Source organism: Phacochoerus africanus, chromosome 8 (assembly GCF_016906955.1).
Source record: "Phacochoerus africanus isolate WHEZ1 chromosome 8, ROS_Pafr_v1, whole genome shotgun sequence".
NCBI lineage: Eukaryota > Metazoa > Chordata > Mammalia > Artiodactyla > Suidae > Phacochoerus > Phacochoerus africanus.
In genome coordinates this window covers 92,105,435-92,122,405 of record NC_062551.1, presented here as the reverse complement: position 1 = coordinate 92,122,405, position 16,971 = coordinate 92,105,435, and the positions used below count along the sequence as shown (strand labels likewise).

Genomic DNA, 16,971 nt, shown 5'->3' with positions numbered 1-16,971 from the left:
TACACTTTTATAATATTTCACTACCATCTTTTACCACTTGAGCAAGTTTTGGCTCACCTCTTGACACAGAGCAAAATTTTAGGTGAAAGTGTGGAATTTTGAAGGCTTCTGGTGTAAGTAATTGAATCCCTGGAATTTAACTTAAGCGTCCAAAAATTAGGAGCGGAAACTGACTTCATCATCTGAACCCAGGATTAGAAGCCTGATATGTTAAGAACTCAGGTACTGATGCTTCCAAGGCACCCATGGAAAATCACCCACCTCCCTGGCCTTAGCCTCCTGATGAAATTTGGCTCCTAGCACATTCCTGCCTCATGAAATTATGCAGAGTGCGTGTGAGTGCCAAAAACTAACACCACGACTGACTGATAGATCTGTTAAAACCATTTCTCAGATTTCACTTAAATTCGACTGGGCTGCTGCTCTTGGGCAAGGACAACCTTCACCTCCTCTTTGTGCCCTGATGTTTATCTCAGTGTCTGGTAGGGCCCCCTCAACCAAGCGCCAGGTAAAGCATGCCTTGAGAATAAAGCGTGTTAATCTGTGCCTCCATGCTCCTTCCAAAGTATTCAGTGAAAAGTGGGAGCCCTGGGTGCCAGGTATAAAACTGCTCTGCCCACAGGGATAGGGCCTATGGGTCTCTCTTTCCAGGAGGATTTTCTAAAAGTGCTCGTGCAAGGAGCCAGGGTGCTGCCTAGCTTAGTCACTTCCCAGGGAGAAAAGCTTCCTTTTGCTTTTTACTTTGCCAGAGTGGCTAACAACCACCTTGGGATTTACTTTCTTCTAGAACGGACTTATTTGGATCTATGCTATTCCCCTAGATCCGTCTAAAGTCTTGAAGACCCTAGAGAAATGGCTCTGCGCCTAGGTGAATGGTAGCTCTTTGTAAGCGTGAACACAATCAGAGCCGATGTGATTCCTTAACTTGAATTCTTCCTCTTTGCCCTCCTCCCTGGCCTACATACATCTATGGAAAAATGCTTCAAGTTTTCTTTTTAGGCCTTAGACATGGCTTTCCATTTGTACTTATTTCCTTGAAAATTCCACATTTAGATAGGTGCTGGTTAAGAAAATGTTGGGAAGCTTAGGAGTTCCCAGGGGAAATGAATCAGACTGGTATCCATGAGGATGTGGGTTCAATCCCTGGCCTCGCTCAGTGGGTCAGGGATCCGAGAGCTGTGGTGTAGGCTGCAGACAAGGCTTGGATCCTGCGTTGCTATGGCTGTGGTGTAGGGTGGCAGCTGTAACTCTGATTTGACCCCTAGCCTGGGAACTTCCATGTGCCATGGGTGCAGCCCTTAAAAGCAAAAAAAAAAAAAAAAAAAGGAAGGAAAGGAGAAAGAAAGAGGAAAGAAAGAAAAAGAAAGAAAGGAGTTCCCATCTTGGCACAGTGGAAATGAATCCGACTAGGAACCATGAGGTTGCGGGTTCGATCCCTGGCCTTGCTCGGTGGGTTAAGGATCCAGCGTTGCCATGAGCTGTGGTGTAGGTCACAGACTCGGCTCGGATCCAGCGTTGCTGGCCATGGCATAGGCCAGTGGCTACAGTTCAGATTCTACCCCTAGCCTGGGAACCTCCATATGCCACAGATGTGGCCCTAAAAAAACAAAAGACCAAAAAAAAAAGAAAAAAAAAAGAAAAGATAAAAGAAAAGAAAGAAAGAGTTAGGAAGCTCAATTTACTGCAGGTCCTTGCTTGTTTAGGTCAAAGACGATGCTTGAGGCCAGCCCAGAAGAATCCATCCAAGCTGTCCACCCTGGGGAAACATTAATGCACCCTGAGGGCAAGGTGCCCTGCATTGGAACCATCCACGTGAGGGGTACCCTGTGTTGGTAATAGATCTGTTTGTCCTTTAGTCTAGAGCAAAATCCAAAGGTCAAGTGTGAGTTCAGCACTTCCGGGAGGAGTCACACTGCGTTCTTTTGTTTCTGAGTGGGAGTGGGGAGGGCGGTGTTTCCCTTCCCCTATCCCTGTAGCCTTTCCATTTAAGATTCAAGTAGGACTAGCCCGAAGCTCCCCCCTTCTCCCCAAAGCTGCTCTTTGAGATGCTTTCAAATACTGGCCTGAGTCCTCAGGGTACTTCAATTAGTTACTTCCAGGTAGAGAGGGGCCAAAGTGTGAGTCACCTGGTGTGTCCTTTGTGCGGCAAGAGAAAGAGGCAGCTTTCAGCAATAATTACTCATGTTTAATAATTGATTTTGTATAATTATTTTAGGTAACGTAAATAATTTTAATTTTTCTTTCAAATTTTAGTTGCTATGAATGTATAGCCTCAGCATCCCTATACAGTCACCTTTAGGCCAGAATTCATCTGGCTTAATTAGGAATAATCTGTGTTTGGAGTTCCCTTGTGACTCAGTGGGTTAAGGATCCGGCATTGTCACTCCTTTGGCTCTGGCTACAGCTATGACACAGTTTTGATCCCTGACCCAGGATTTTCCACACGCCACAGATACAGTCAAAAAAGGAAAAAAAAAAAAAAAAAAAGACAGACTAATCTATGTTCAACCATACCTGTTCCTGTTTCTTGTACAAAAGGGTTTTCCTAGCCTTCGACTGATTCTAGGCTAGGAAACTAACGAACTCATGTAGCACAAAATATCTAAATGAATGGGTGAATGAAGAACTAGAATTATAGATGTTTTGGTTTGCACATGCCTTAGGACCCTTTATTCTCATGATGTGGAAATTTTCCATCTGAACAATAGCATAAGATATATCACTACAATATAATATCAATATTACAGATCAAATATAGGAATGGAAGCATCCTAAAATGGTGTTAATCTGAAGGAGACATCTTGTAGAAATGATTGAAACATTTTAATCTCTAACCAGTGGATAGACCTGTCCATTTTTAAAAACTGTTTCACCCCCCCCAAAAAAATCAATTACCATTATAGGTCCCATTTTTATAACATTTAAGTATAAGTAAAAATATTAGGGACTTGCTAAACAAACAAAAAAGAGTGATGCTGTTTCCTACTTTAAGATAGAGCTCTAATCTGAAACACTGTTAGGAATCTTTTTTAAAGAAAGAAGAAACTTGTCCCCCTACCCCCACACGAGATAACATACGCAGAAGTGGCTTGGAACCACTGAAGCACAGCACGTCTATACACTGTCACGTTGGTGTTTGCCCTGAGATGGTCTCATAAAGCACTGGACCTGCTTCCTATTGGGACGTCTGTGTGGTTTCTCCCCAGGGAGCAGGTCTCCCCCAGCACATCACATCCCCACTCTGCATAGGCCCAGCCCCTCCATCCCATTCATGCACAGGGAGCACTTCCGGAATAAAGCTTCTGCTGGTACCTTGCTCAGCTGCATCCCCTCCTGTCTCTACAGTTCTGAATGACATCATCTCAACCATGTTCAATCGAAAGTTTATAGAGGAATTGTTCAAACCCCAAGAGCTCTACTCCAAGAAGGCCCTGAGGACCGTCTACGACCGCCTGGCCCATGCCTCCATCATGAGACTGAACCAGGCCAGCATGGATAAGGTGAGCAGATGCTGCCTCTGCGTCCTGGACTGAGTTCCTTCCTTCCTTCCTTCCTTCCTTCCTTCCTTCCTTCCTTCCTTCCTTCCTTCCTTCCTTCCTTTCTTTTTCTCTCTTTCTTTCTTTCCTTCTTTCTTTCTTTCTCTTTCTTTCTTTCTCTCTCTCTTTCTTTTCTTTTTAGGGCCACACCCACAGCACATGGAGGTTCTCAGGCTAGGGGTCCAATCAGAGCTACAGCTGCGGCCTACACCACAGCTGCGGCAACGCCAGATCCTTAACCCACTGAGCAAGGCCAGGAATCGAGCCTGCTTCCTTATGGTTCCCAATCGGATGCATTTCCACTGCTCCATGACGGGACTCCTGGGCTGTGTTTCTTGTGGATGACCACAGATGGGTTAAATGAGAGGCTGTATGCAGTGGTGCCTTGCAAAACACAGGCACATGTAAATATGAGTCATTATTGACTTTCAAGAAGTCATCCACACGCACCACCACCCCTCTGTCGTTTAGGTCATTATGCCACCCAGAGAGGGCGCTGGTCTGCGTGCCATGTTGGTGAACACCTCAACCCTCTGCAGGCACCCAGCCCTGAAAGTTTTCATTCTGCTTCCTTCTTAACAAATCTCAGCTCTGCAAACCAGGCTTTTTTTTTTTTTTTTTTTTCTTTTTAGGGCCGCACCCGTGGCATATGGAATTTCCCAGGCTAGGGGTTGAATCAGAGCTATAGCTGCCGGCCTACACCACAGCCACAGCAATGCGGGATCCAAACATCTGTGACCTACCCCACAGCTCACGGCAAGGCCGGATCCTTAACCCACTGATCGAGGCCAGGGATCAAACCTGCATCCTCATGGGTACTAGTCAGATTCATTTCCGCTGCACCACAACGGGAAACCCCCCCCCCCCTTTTTTAAGTAAATTCAAAATTGCTCAGTCTTATAATGTAAACATGTATATTTTCTCTGTGACACAAATGTTTAAGGTGCTCTGATTTTAAAAGTGATAATTCTAAATACTGACAGAGTAGATAAATCCTGTTCAGAAAAATTCCAAATGCTTATATAGCTGCGGTGCCCTCAGGGGGAGAGAGCCTAACCCCCCACTCCTTGAAACTGAGCTGTACTTCCTTCCAAAGAGGACAGGATGGAAAGGAGGGGGCACAGCCAACTTCAGGGTGGAGAAACATGACACCCATGACGTCAAGCAGGTGATAACAGCAACAGGATAAGCCAGGTGGGGGTACCTGATAGGAAGCACTTTGCCTCTGTGATCTTCCTCCCCAAGCCCACAACCCCAGGCTGACCGTGAAAAAAATAACATCAGACAAATACCACTCGGAGGTCATGTTACAAAGCCCAGACCAGCCATCAAAACTGTGGAGGCCCCCCAAACAAGGGAAGCCAGAGAGCCTATCACAGCCAAGAGGAGGCTGAGGAGACATGAGCACCAAACGTAATGTGGGATCCTGGAACAGAAATAGGAATTGGGGGAAACTAATAAAATCCAAATAACATATAGACTTCTGTTAATTTAAACATAATAATAGTAATTCCTTTCAAATCTCCTCATTATGTGAATTTTTTATAATTTCAAGGACTAGAAGTTCCCATTTTGGCGCAGTGGAAATGAATCCCACTAGTATCCATGAGGATGTGGGTTCAATCCCTGGCCTCGCTCAGTGGGTTAAGGATCCGGCGTGGCTGTGGCTGTGGCGTGGGCCGGCAGCTGCAGCTCCGAGTCAACCCCTGGCCTGGGAACTTCCATGGGTGTGTTCCTAAAAAGCAAAAATAAATAAATACATACATATTTTTTAAAATAAAAAAATTAAATTTCGAGGAATGACAGTGCTAGGTATGCAAAAATCAACACTGTCTCATTTCTGATGGCTGGAAACCTCAGGAAGATAGACTGCCTTTATCTATGTCCTCTTACCTCCTGCCACAGACCTGGAGAAAGTTACTTTATCTCCCTGAGCCTCCACTTTCTCATCTACAAAATGGGGGTACTATTAGCTACTTCATCAGCGAGTGGGAGGATTGAGCGAGAAACATATACATATAATGACGCACCAAGGCCTGGCACGTAGTAAATGTTCAATAAATGTTCACTATCTTCTCTCCGCCGCTTGTTCCTCTCCCTCTGCCTTTAAGAAAGTTTAGGGAGTTCCCTTGTGGCTCGGAGGGTTCAGATGCAGCACTGTCACTGTAGCAGCTTGGGCTGCTGCTGTAGCACAGATTTGATCCCTGGCCCGGGAACTTCCACATGTCATGGTCTCGGACAAAAAGAAAGAGAGAAAGAAAGTTTAGGTTTCCACTGAGAAAGAATATAACATTTGGAATAAAAAAAAGACCTAGTTTCAAGTCAGCGCTACCAGTAGCCGTGAGACCCAATTTACTGAGTAACTCTGAACTTTCATTTCTTCGTCTCATACCTATTTTTATCCTTTATTCCTAGCAGTGTCCTGTACGCAACTGGTACTTAATGTTTGATAATGATAGCAGAGAACCTCAAATCTCTGTATCTCTAGTATTATTATCTAGTATTTACACCCCTGCATTCATATATATACTCACACACACCAGGCTGCTCCAGTTTTATGCCACTTTCTAAGTGAAATGTTTAGCTGCATGTTGGAGAAAGGGGATCTTGTAGAGGGTTCTAGCAATTGCTTCAGAATCTGACAGTCTTTAGTTTCAAATTTCACCCCGCTATTTACTACCAGCTATGTGAAATTAGACAACTTTCTCAATTTTCAAACTTGGGATAATACCTACCTCAGAGAGTTCTTGTGAAAAGTCACTGGGATCCATTGCGGTCATGTACAGCCATGTGCTTGGCACAACACTCAGATGTGTTAATTTCCAATCCCACCTCAGACACGTCCCTGTCTTCTCCCCCACACTGGCTCCCATCCTCGTCTCCCATCCCCCAGACTTCCCTGCCTCCGTCAATAGCATCCTGCATCTCCCAGACACTCCGTTCCCATGGTGGCTCAGTGGGTCAAGGACCTGACATAGTCTCCGTGAGGATGTGGGTTTAATCCCTGGCATCGCTCAGTGGGTTAAGGAACTGGTGTTGCCATGAGCTGAGGCGTAGGTCACAGATGTGGCTCAGATCCAGTGTTGCTGTGGCTGTGGTGTAGGCTGGCAGCTGCAGCTCTGATTCAACCCCTAGCCCAGGAACTTCCATTTGCTCTAGGTGTGGCTGTAAAAAGAAAAGAAAGGAAGGAGGGAGGGAGAGAGAAAAGAAAAGAAGATGCTGGAGTTCCCATTGTGACTCAGTGGTTAACAAATCCGACTAGTATCCATGAAGACGTGGGTTTGATCCCAAGCCTCACTCAGTGGATTAAGGATCCAGTGTTGCTGTGAGCTGTGGTGCAGGCCGGCAGCCACAGCTCTGATTTAACCCCTAACCTGGAAACCTCCATATGCCACAGGTGCAGACATAAGACAAAAAACAACAACAAAAAGAAAATGCTGTGGCATTTTGGACAGTCCAGTCAGGCCATCACGTGACAGCTTTCCTCCTGAGCATCGCATGCCCTTCTTTGCCCTGCCTTATTCATTTCCCCACCCCTAGGCCAGGCCTTCCATCTGGGTTACTCCGACACATTTTCTTTCATTCATGCAATCAGATGTTACTGCCACCCGATTAGAAGCCAGGCACCAGCTAATCTCCCTCACTCCGTTCTCTCCCTCCTCTCACAGCTCATCATAACAGGACTCACATCTCACCTCATTACCACTTCCATCAGGGCACAGAAAATTTACATACCCCCTGCTTCCTACGCCACAGCCACAGCAACATGGGATCTGAGATTCATCTGCAACCTACACCACAGCTTGCAGCAATGCTGGATCCTTAACACACAAAGCGAGGCCAGGGATCAAATCTGCCTCCTCGGAGTTCCCGTCGTGGAGCAGCGGAAACGAATCTGACCGGTATCCGTGAAGACGCGGGTTTGATCCTTGGCCTTGCTCATTGGTTTGGGGATTCAGCACTGCCCGTGAGCTATGGTGTAGGTCACAGACTTGGCTCGGATCCTGCGTTGTGTGGCTGTGGCATAGGCCGGCAGCTGTAGCTCCAATTCAACCCCTAGCCTGGGAACATCCATATGCCGCGGGTGTGGCTCTAAAAAGCCAAAAAAAAAAAAAAAAAACCTGCCTCCTCATGGATGCTTGTCAGTTTCTTGACCTGCTGAGCCACAACAGGAACTCCTTAGCTTAATTATTTATATCACCCCCTTTTACTCTCAAAAGCATCTTGGTTTAAGTGATAACTAGATGTGGTCACGGAGCTGTATGATAAGCCCAGCATTGGTTTTCAGTGAGTGCCTGACAGTCAGTGTTTAGAGGGTCTGATGTCTGCCTTACGGTCCTATTTATTTTGTTCGTGTGTGGGTTGACAGCTCTATGACCTGATGACGATGGCTTTCAAATATCAAGTATTGCTGTGTCCTCGTCCCAAGGATGTGTTGCTGGTCACTTTCAATCATTTGGATGCCATCAAGGGATTCATCCAAGACTCCCCAACCATCCTGCACCAAGTGGATGAGACTTTCCGGCAGCTGACGGAAGTAAGCACACCGTCTCGCATTACCTCTTAGCCCCAACCCTCATGCTCACTCCTCTGCTGAGAACAGGCAGATTCTCCAAAAACATTACACTGAGAAACTGATTCACAAAACCGAAATAGCCTCCAGGACATAGGAGACAAACTTATGGTCACCGAAGGGGATAGCAGGGGTTGGGGGGGGAGATACATTAAGAGTCTGGGATTAACATATACACACTTCTATACATAAAATCGGTCAACAACAAGGACCGACTGCATAGCACAGGAAACTCTCCTCGATACCTTGTAAAGCCCATAATGGAAAATAACATAATATTATAATAGATTATAACATTATAATAATAGATTATAGCATATTATAATATATTGTATATTATGTTATATATATGTATGTATAACTGAATCACTGCTGTACACTTGAAACTAACACAACATTGTAAATTAACCGTATTTCAGTTTTTTTTAAAAAGTACAGACAGATTTTATGACAAAGAAAACAGGGTGAGGAATGACAAAGCCTGCCCCCATCCCAGGAAATTCTAAAAATCTACACGTATGCAAGAGACATTATCACCTGATGCCCTCTCACTGCTGCCTTTGTATTTGGGAAAGCAATTATAGAGAGCATAGCTGTTTTTCTCCCAACATTTCTGAAAGGGGGTTGGTGGTGGATGTCCTATGGAAACTTGAGGAATGACCTTCCAGGTCTGTGGGGAACCGGAAGGGGGTCCAGGGCACCCGGCTCGCTCAGCGTTCCCCTCGGTGGGGTCTGTCCCTCTGGTGAGGGAGCGGTGCTGGCCCTCCTGCCCCGCCCACCTCAGCAGCTGAGTCCTCTCCTGGCCCTCTGGCCCCCACCCCAGAGCATCCACCTGCCCCTGCCTGAGTGCACTTCCCACCTCATTTCTGAAAGTGGAATGCTTCTTTCTGCTCTGCCCTGGCAGACATACGGGAGTCTCTCTGCGGGGGAGTTCCAGCTGATCCGGCAGATGCTCCTCATCTTTTTCCAGGACCTGCACATCCGGGTGAGTGTTCAGACGGCCGAGAGCACCCTGCCACTGCTGTCCTAAGGAGACAGGGTGCGCGTCTTCAGGGCAGAGAGACTGGGATTCTGCCCAGTTAGCAATATCCTATGTGTTTGGCTCTATGATGATAAACTTTCCGATAAAAAAATCTCAGCAGTTTGGAAATGAACCAAGGATGACAGTGTCTCATCATTCCTTCCCAGTTACCTTAGGTGTTTCTTAAAATATGGCTTCTGGGAGTTCCCACTGTGGTGCAGTGTGTTAAGGGTCCACCCTTGCTGCAGCTATGGTGTGGCTCAGATTCAATCTCTGACCTGGGAACTTCCATATGCTATGGGTGTGGCCAAAAAAGAAAAAAGAAAAAATGGGAGTTCCCATTGTGGCTCAGTGGTAACGAAACATCTAGTATCTATGAGGATGTGGGTTTGATCCCTGGCCTCTCTCAGTGGGTGAAGGATCCAACGTTGCTGTGAGCTGTGATGTATGTCACAGACAAGGCTAGTATCTAGTGTTGCTATGGCTGTGCCTGTGGCGTAGGTCAGCAGCTGCAGCTCCAATTCAGCCCCTAGCCTGGGAACTTACATATGCTGCACATGAGGCCCTAAAATGCAAAAAAAAAAAAAAAAAAAGAAAGAAAGAAAGAAAAAAGAAAAGAAAAGAAAGAAAAGGCTTCTTCCCTTCCTTCTCCAGGACACCACCCTGATCTCAATCCCGAAATCTTTTTTTTTTTTTTTTTTTGGTCTTTTTGCCATTTCTTGGGCCGCTCCCACAGCATGTGGAGGTTCCCAGGCTAGGGGTTGAATCGGAGCTATAGCTGCCGGCCTACACCAGAACCACAGCAACACGGGATCTGAGCCGAGTCTGCAACCTACACCACAGCTCACAGCAACACTGGATCCTTAACCCACTGAGCAAGGCCAGGGATCGAACCTGAAACCTCATCGTTCCTAGTTGGATTCGTTAACCACTGAACCACGATGGGAACTCCGCAAAACCTTTTCTCACACTCCATCATCTTGACGTCTCCGGCATCAGAGCTGGAGTATCAGGAGGCTGCCTTCCTGCTCCAAGACACTCTCCCCTTTCCTGGACTTTCATGGCTCCTACTGTCCTGACCTGCCCTGACCTCTCCCATCGCTCTGCCTTTCACTCCTTCCTCTCCCTCCTCCTGTCTCCATACCGTCCCCCCTCTGCCTCCAACCAACCCTTGCTCTTGAACCGCTTCCCCCCTGCTTTGGCTCCCAGTTTCTCCACCTAGGACTCTGGCACCCACCTCTACCCCACCCTTGCCCCCGCACTGCCATCCAGACCCAGTGCCCACCTGCTTGCTGAAACACCCACCAGCGCCCACAACCTGATGTCTGTAGCTGAACTGGTCTCCAGAATTCAGGGCCTGCCCAACTTGCTGATTTATTTTGGGGGTGCCACTATTCCATCACTATTTGGCTTAGATCCAGTGTCGCCTTTGATTTCTCTTCTTCATCCTAGTGCTTCTAAGGCCCATCGAGTTCGCCTTTTTAGTATCCATACCCTTCTTTCCATTCCTGGTGGCACCAGCCCAGCTCAGGCCTTCCTACTTTTTGTTGGCTCTTCCCTCCCCATTGACCCTGCTCCTCCCTTGGTGCCTACTACAGACAGTTCTACACCCTAACTTGGAAAAACACATTTCTTTATTTTTTTTTTTCAGAGCTGCACATGCAGCATGTGGAAGTTCCCAGGCAAAGGGTCAAATTGGAGCTACAGCTGCCAGCCTACACCACAGCCACAGCAAAGCCAGATCTGAGCAGCATCTACGACCTACACCACAGCTCACAGCAACGCCGTATCCTTAACCCACCGAGCGAGGCCAGGGATTGAACCCACATCCTCATGGATACTAGTGGGGTTCATTACCGCTGAGCCATAAGGGGAACACCCCCAAAAACACATTTCTGAGCTTCTTAATTTGGGGCCTGTTTCTCTTGGTTGGGACTCCCTTCCCATCATGTAACACACTGACATGGGAAAGATGGGTGAGACGGCGAGATGAGCCCAGGCCCTAGAGTCAGGCACTCTTGTATTTGAATCCCAGCTCCAGCACAGCTCTGTGACCTTGGGCAAATTACTGCGCTGGGGCCTTAGGCTCACCATCTGAAAAATTAAAGTGAAAATTCTTAATTGAAAATTTGTCAGGGGGGTTAAATGAAGCAGCACATGTAACGTATATGTATTTGCTTGTGTGTGTGTATATACACACACACACTTTAGAGTGCTTCTGGATGGGAAACTGGTCGGAGTGGTCACCTCCTGGGAGTGGGGAACTGCACATAGGACAGGGATACAAGAGACACTTTTCCTCATATGCTTTTTGAAACTTTAGAATTTTGTACACATTCATGTATAACATACTCACAAAATGAACTTCAAAAGAAAAGAGGAAATAGAATATTCTTAGGAGTTCCCTCGTGGCTCAGGGGGTTAAGGGCCTCGTGTTGTCACTGCTGTGGCTCTGGTTACAGCCATGGCACGGGTTCAGTCCCTGGCCTGAGAACTTCCGCCTGCTACAGATGTAGCCCCCAAAAAGAAAAAAAGAATATGCCTAGAACCTGATTGTTCTTTCCCTTCCATGGACAGGGAAAGCTGAATAAATCTCAACACTGATGCCAATTTTACTTTTAACCCTCATGAATAATTTCACTTGCCATGGTTGGAGCAATAATAACATCAATATAAATTAAGATCTCTAATAGTCATCGATTACAATTCAAAACATGAAAGTACAAATAAGGTTAAGTCTTGCGTTGCTTTAAAATATTGAAAACTCTGCATCATATTGTTGTCAAGTCTGTGCCTATTCGGACATGATTTTATGGATGGTGGTAATATAAGCATGCATATTGATTTCTCAGTTCTGGCAAGATAAAATTCATTGTGATGAAAAGACTTTCCTAATAATAAGTCTATAATAAAATCATTAAAACTTATTAAACCACAAAATATATTCAGCTTTAATTGCTAAATGGGCAGGCAGTGAAACATCAGCATGTTCATCCAGAGAAGTAGGAATCACATATCCTGACATCATCCAACCACCAATCTTTAACATTTGGCTGCTTTTCCAAATCTGGTCTTTAATGGTATTTCTGGGAGTTCCCGTCATGGCTCAGTGGTTAATGAATTCAACTAGGAACGATGAGGTTGCGGGTTCAATCCCTGGCCTTGCTCAGTGGGTTAAGGATCTGGCGTTGCCGTGAGCTGTGGTGTAGGTCGCAGATGCAGCTCAGATCCCGCATTGCTGTGGCTGTGGCGTAGGCTGGAGGCTATAGCTCCGATTAGACCCCTAACCTGGAAACCTCCATATGCTGTAGGTGCGGCCCTAGAAAAGACAAAAAAAAAAAAAAGGCATTTCTGCTCAGATGCAATTCCCGATTGCCTGAACAGATTTTCTCTGCATTCGAAGCAGTCTTTTTTTTAATCGAAGTGTAATTGGTTTACAACATTGTGTCAGTTTCTAGTACATAGCAAAGTAATTCAGTTATGCATCTATGTACATATTCTTTTCCATTATGGTTTATTATGGGATAGTGAGTATAGGTCCCTGTGCTATAGAGTAGGACCTTGGTGTTTATCTACTTAATATACAGTAGTTTGTATCTGCTCATCCCAAACTCCTAATTTATCCCTCTCCAACCCTTTGGTAGCCATAAGTTTGTTTTCTATGTCTGTGAGTCTAAAACAGTCTTGGGAGTTCCCGTCATGGCGCAGAGGCTAACGAATCCGACTAGGAACCATGGAGTTGCGGGTTCGATCCCTGGCCTTGCTCAGTGGGTTGAGGATCCAGCATTGCCGTGAGCTGTGGTGTAGGTCGCAGACTCGGCTCAGATCCTGTGCTGCTGTGGCTCTGACGTAGGCTGGTGGCTACAGCTCCAGTTCGACCCCTAGCCTGGGAACCTCCATATGCTGAGGGAGCAGCCCTAGAAAAGGCAAAAAGACAAAAAATAAATAAAAATAAAATAAATAAATAAAACAGTCTTGATAGTTTGTAGATTTGTTAACAAAACTAACTAAATGAAGAAAACACAGCTCTAATCTAATGCTCCCTTGCTCATTGTTTAATGAAAGCAAATATAAGACTCCTTGTTTGGAAAGCTTTCTATGATACCTGAAACAACCCGACGTGGCCTGATTATGGTCAAGGGCCTCACCTGTAGGCCCAGCCAGAGGCTGAACAAAGACCTATTCACTTTGGAATCCTGAGCAGTTATGTACAACCACCTCAAGTCCCCACGCCCTCCAGCCCTCCCCAGCCACTCCAGAGGTGCCTCCTAAAGGGTGGCCCTCCAGTCACTCACCATCTCCTGAACGCTCATCCCCACTCATGCATCTTCTGAAATGGGCTTTCCTCCCGTGCTTCCACCATTCCTGTTGTTGGAAAAATCTCACCATCGTCACCTCTCCCCAGAGCGTTCCATGCACCTCCACCCCATCAGCCACTCCACTTGGAAATAGTTCATCCCTGGAAAACCAGTTAGTCTGACAAATATATATCGAGTGGCTGCTCTATGCCAGGCAGTTTCAGTCCTAAGATAGGTGACCAAGAGAGAGGAGGTTCCATGTTAGTGGGAGGAGACAAGGGAGGGACACCTAAGTTATGCTCTGGTTCTGATAACTTTGGGGAAGGCGGCCATAGAAGGAAAAGTCACAGAAAGCAACTGGGCTGGATCTTGCCTTGCACCAGCGCTGTCCGGTAGCACTTCCTGTTGCGATGGCAGTGCTCTCTGTACTTATGTTGTCCCGTATGAGAGCCCCTAGCCACATGTGGTTGTTGAGTACTTGAAATATGGCTAGTCTGACGAAGGAACTGAATTGTTCATTTAATTTAAATAGTCACATTTGGGGGTTCCCGTTGTGGAGCAGTGGTTAACGAATCCGACTACGAACCACGAGGTTGCAGGTTTCAATTGCTGGCCTCACTCAGGGGGTTAAGGATCTGTGGTGTAGGTCGCAGACGTGGCTCTGACGTAGGCTGGCGGCTACAGCTCCAGTTCGACCCCTAGCCTGGGAACCTCCGTATGCCGCAGGAAGCAGCCCTAGAAAAGGCAAAAAGACTAAATAAGTAAATAGTCACACTTGACTAGTAGCTACTGAACTGGACAGCACCTCCTTAGATGATAGAGGCAAGGACCACCTTTCTGGGGACAGACATTTCAGTGGAGAGTATAACAAACAAAGACCTCAGGGGGAGTTCCTGTCGTGGCGCAGTGGAAACAAATCTGACTAGTATCCATGAGGATGCAGGTTCGATCCCTGGCCTTGTTCAGTGGGTCAAGGATCCGGTGTTGCTGTGAGTTGTGGTGAAGTTCACAGACATGGCTTGGATCTGGCATTGCTGTGACTGTGGTGTAGGCCAGCAGCTGTAACTCTGATTTGACCCCTAGCCTGGGAATCTTCATATGCGCAGGGGTGGCCCTAAAAAGCAAAAATATATATATATATATATATCTGAGGCATTTTAAGGTGGGTGGTAACATAATCTGATTTGTGTCTGGGAGATGAACTAAATGGGAAGGGTGGAGGTTGGATGCAGTTAGGAAACTTCTGTAGAAATCTAGGTTAAATCTAGGTTAAATCTAGGTTAAAAAGGAAAGTGCTTGGATTAGGCGCTAGCAGTGGAGATAGTGAAAAGTATTGGCATATGGAATATCCCTTTGGGGCAAGGTCAATAAGATTTACTAAGATCTTGGATGTGGGGGATGAGGGAAAGAAGGAAGAACAGGAGTTTCCGCTGTGGCACGGTGGGTTAAGGATCCAGTGTTGTCGTCGCAGCTTGCGGTGCAGGAACAGATTCAGGAACTTCCCATATCTACAGGTGCAGCCATTAAAAAAAAAAAAAGAAGAAGAAGAATGAAGAACAGCTACTAAGTTTTTGATGTGATTTTCTGAGTGAGGGAGGGCTGAAGGGAAGTATATTTGAGTAAAAAAAATAATTCTTGTTAAGGTTTTTGGGGCCACACCTGTGGCATGCAGAAGTTCCTGGGCCAGGAATCGAACCTGCACTACACCAGTGACAATGCTGCATCCTTAACCCACTGAGACACCAGGGAACTCCTAAGTTTGATTTGCCTATTAGACCTCCATGTAGCAAAGTCACGTAGGTAGTTGGATATCTACATTTGGCCCTTAGAGGGGAGAGCCAAGCCGGAGACAAATGTGGGACACGTCAGCAGACAGCAGAGAGACACCATTCAAAGTCTCCCGGCCACTCGAAGGAGGCTGTCACTCTCCCTCATCCACAGCCTGGCTGTGAGCAGCAGAGTCGGTGTTCTGCCAGCTCCCCCCTCACTTTCAGGTCATCATTTTCCTGCCCTCACAACTTAGCCTCCTCTCACTGGAGACCAGCAACCATCACCCTCGAAAGCCCTGTCCTCATCCCTCACTGCCGACACTGACTGCCCGGTCCCTCACCCATGGTCCCTGAGCATTCAGGTCCCTGGCTCACTCTCCTCCTGGCCCCCAGGATCCTGCCATCATCCTGGGGACCGTGGGTGCTGGGGGAACTGCTTCATCCAGCTCTCCGGTCCCACAGCTCCATGACCTTCACCCCCTCTTTCCGAAGGACACGTGGGTCCTGCCCTTGGGGCCTCATCAGAGAAGGGAAAGTGCACGAAGTGCCTCAGAGATGTTCGATTCTGACCCAGAAGAGTGTAAAGAGAGAGGACACTGGGTGGGGGAGGGGTGGTCAGCTCTACCTGAGAGAATCAGAGATAAGCCTTCATAGAGGATCTGGTTTTTTTGGGGGGGTTGTTTGTTTGTTTGCCTTTTCTAGGGCCACTCCCATGGCATATGGTGGTTCCCAGGCCAGGGATCTGATTGGAGCTGCTGCCACTGGCCTACACCAGAGCCACAGCAACTCAGGATCCGAGCCACGTCTGCAACCTCCACCACAGCTCACGGCAACGCCAGATCCTTAACCCACTGAGCAAGGCCAAGGATTGAACCTGCAACCTCATGGTTCATAATCAGATTCATTAACCACTGAGCCACGATGAGAACTCCGGAGCTGGTTTTTGTTTTTGTTTTGTTTTTTGGCCACCCCACAACACATGACAACACCGGATCCTTAATGCATGGTGCCAGGGCAGGGATCAAACCTGCATCCTGGTGCTACAGAGATGCTGATGATCTTGTTGTACCATAGTGGTAACTCCGAGGATCTGATATCTTTTATTTATTTAATTTCATTTTTTTCTCTTTTTTGGCCACCCCAGCCATATGGAGTGCCCCGGAGCAGGAATCAGATCCAAGCCGCAGTCTCAACCTAAACCACAGCCTTGACAAGGCCGATCCTTTACCCTCTGTGTCGGGCTGGGGATCCAACCTGCATCCCAGAGTGCTCCCAAGATGGCATCTTTCCCGTTGCACCACAGCGGGAACTCCAGACCTGATATCTCTTAAAAGAAATAAATTTTCACCAGGGCCATGGGGAAACCACAGGAGGGGTTAGGAGGATGCCATGTCAGTAAAAGCACAAGGCATGTAACATCCCCCTCTCCCTGGTAATTGGTGGTGCTGGGGGCCAGAAGGCTACAAGCAGTGAATATGGCTGGAAGATAGAGTTCGAGGGGGAACGTGGCTACAGAGAGGAACCAAGGGCAAACTAGACATTATCTGCCAGGCAGCAGAGACCTAGGGAAGCAGGAGAGGGACGTGGTAAGACAGGAGTTCAGAAGAGTCCTTTAGCAGCAGAGTGGAGTCTGGATCAAAAGCAGATGAGAGAGGAGGCAGGGAGAGCATTCCGGAGGCTCTGCAACAGCCAGGCTAGAAGTAATGAAGGTCAACCCGAGGGAACAGGCTAGTGAGGGGGCGCCAGAGACAAGGAGTGGTACTGGGCAGGCAGG

At 47.0% G+C, this 16,971-nt stretch overlaps 1 protein-coding gene across 1 annotated transcript in view; it reads left to right on the top strand.

The window, feature by feature from the left end:
- OSCP1 (organic solute carrier partner 1) overlaps positions 1-16,971 on the top strand; it is a 35,330-nt gene that overhangs the window by 8,567 nt on the left and 9,792 nt on the right. Inside the window, exons 2-4 of the mRNA XM_047793365.1 lie at positions 3,346-3,500; positions 7,906-8,073; positions 9,014-9,094. Coding sequence (XP_047649321.1) covers positions 3,346-3,500; positions 7,906-8,073; positions 9,014-9,094 — 404 coding nt within the window. The remainder of the gene's footprint in view (positions 1-3,345; positions 3,501-7,905; positions 8,074-9,013; positions 9,095-16,971) is intronic.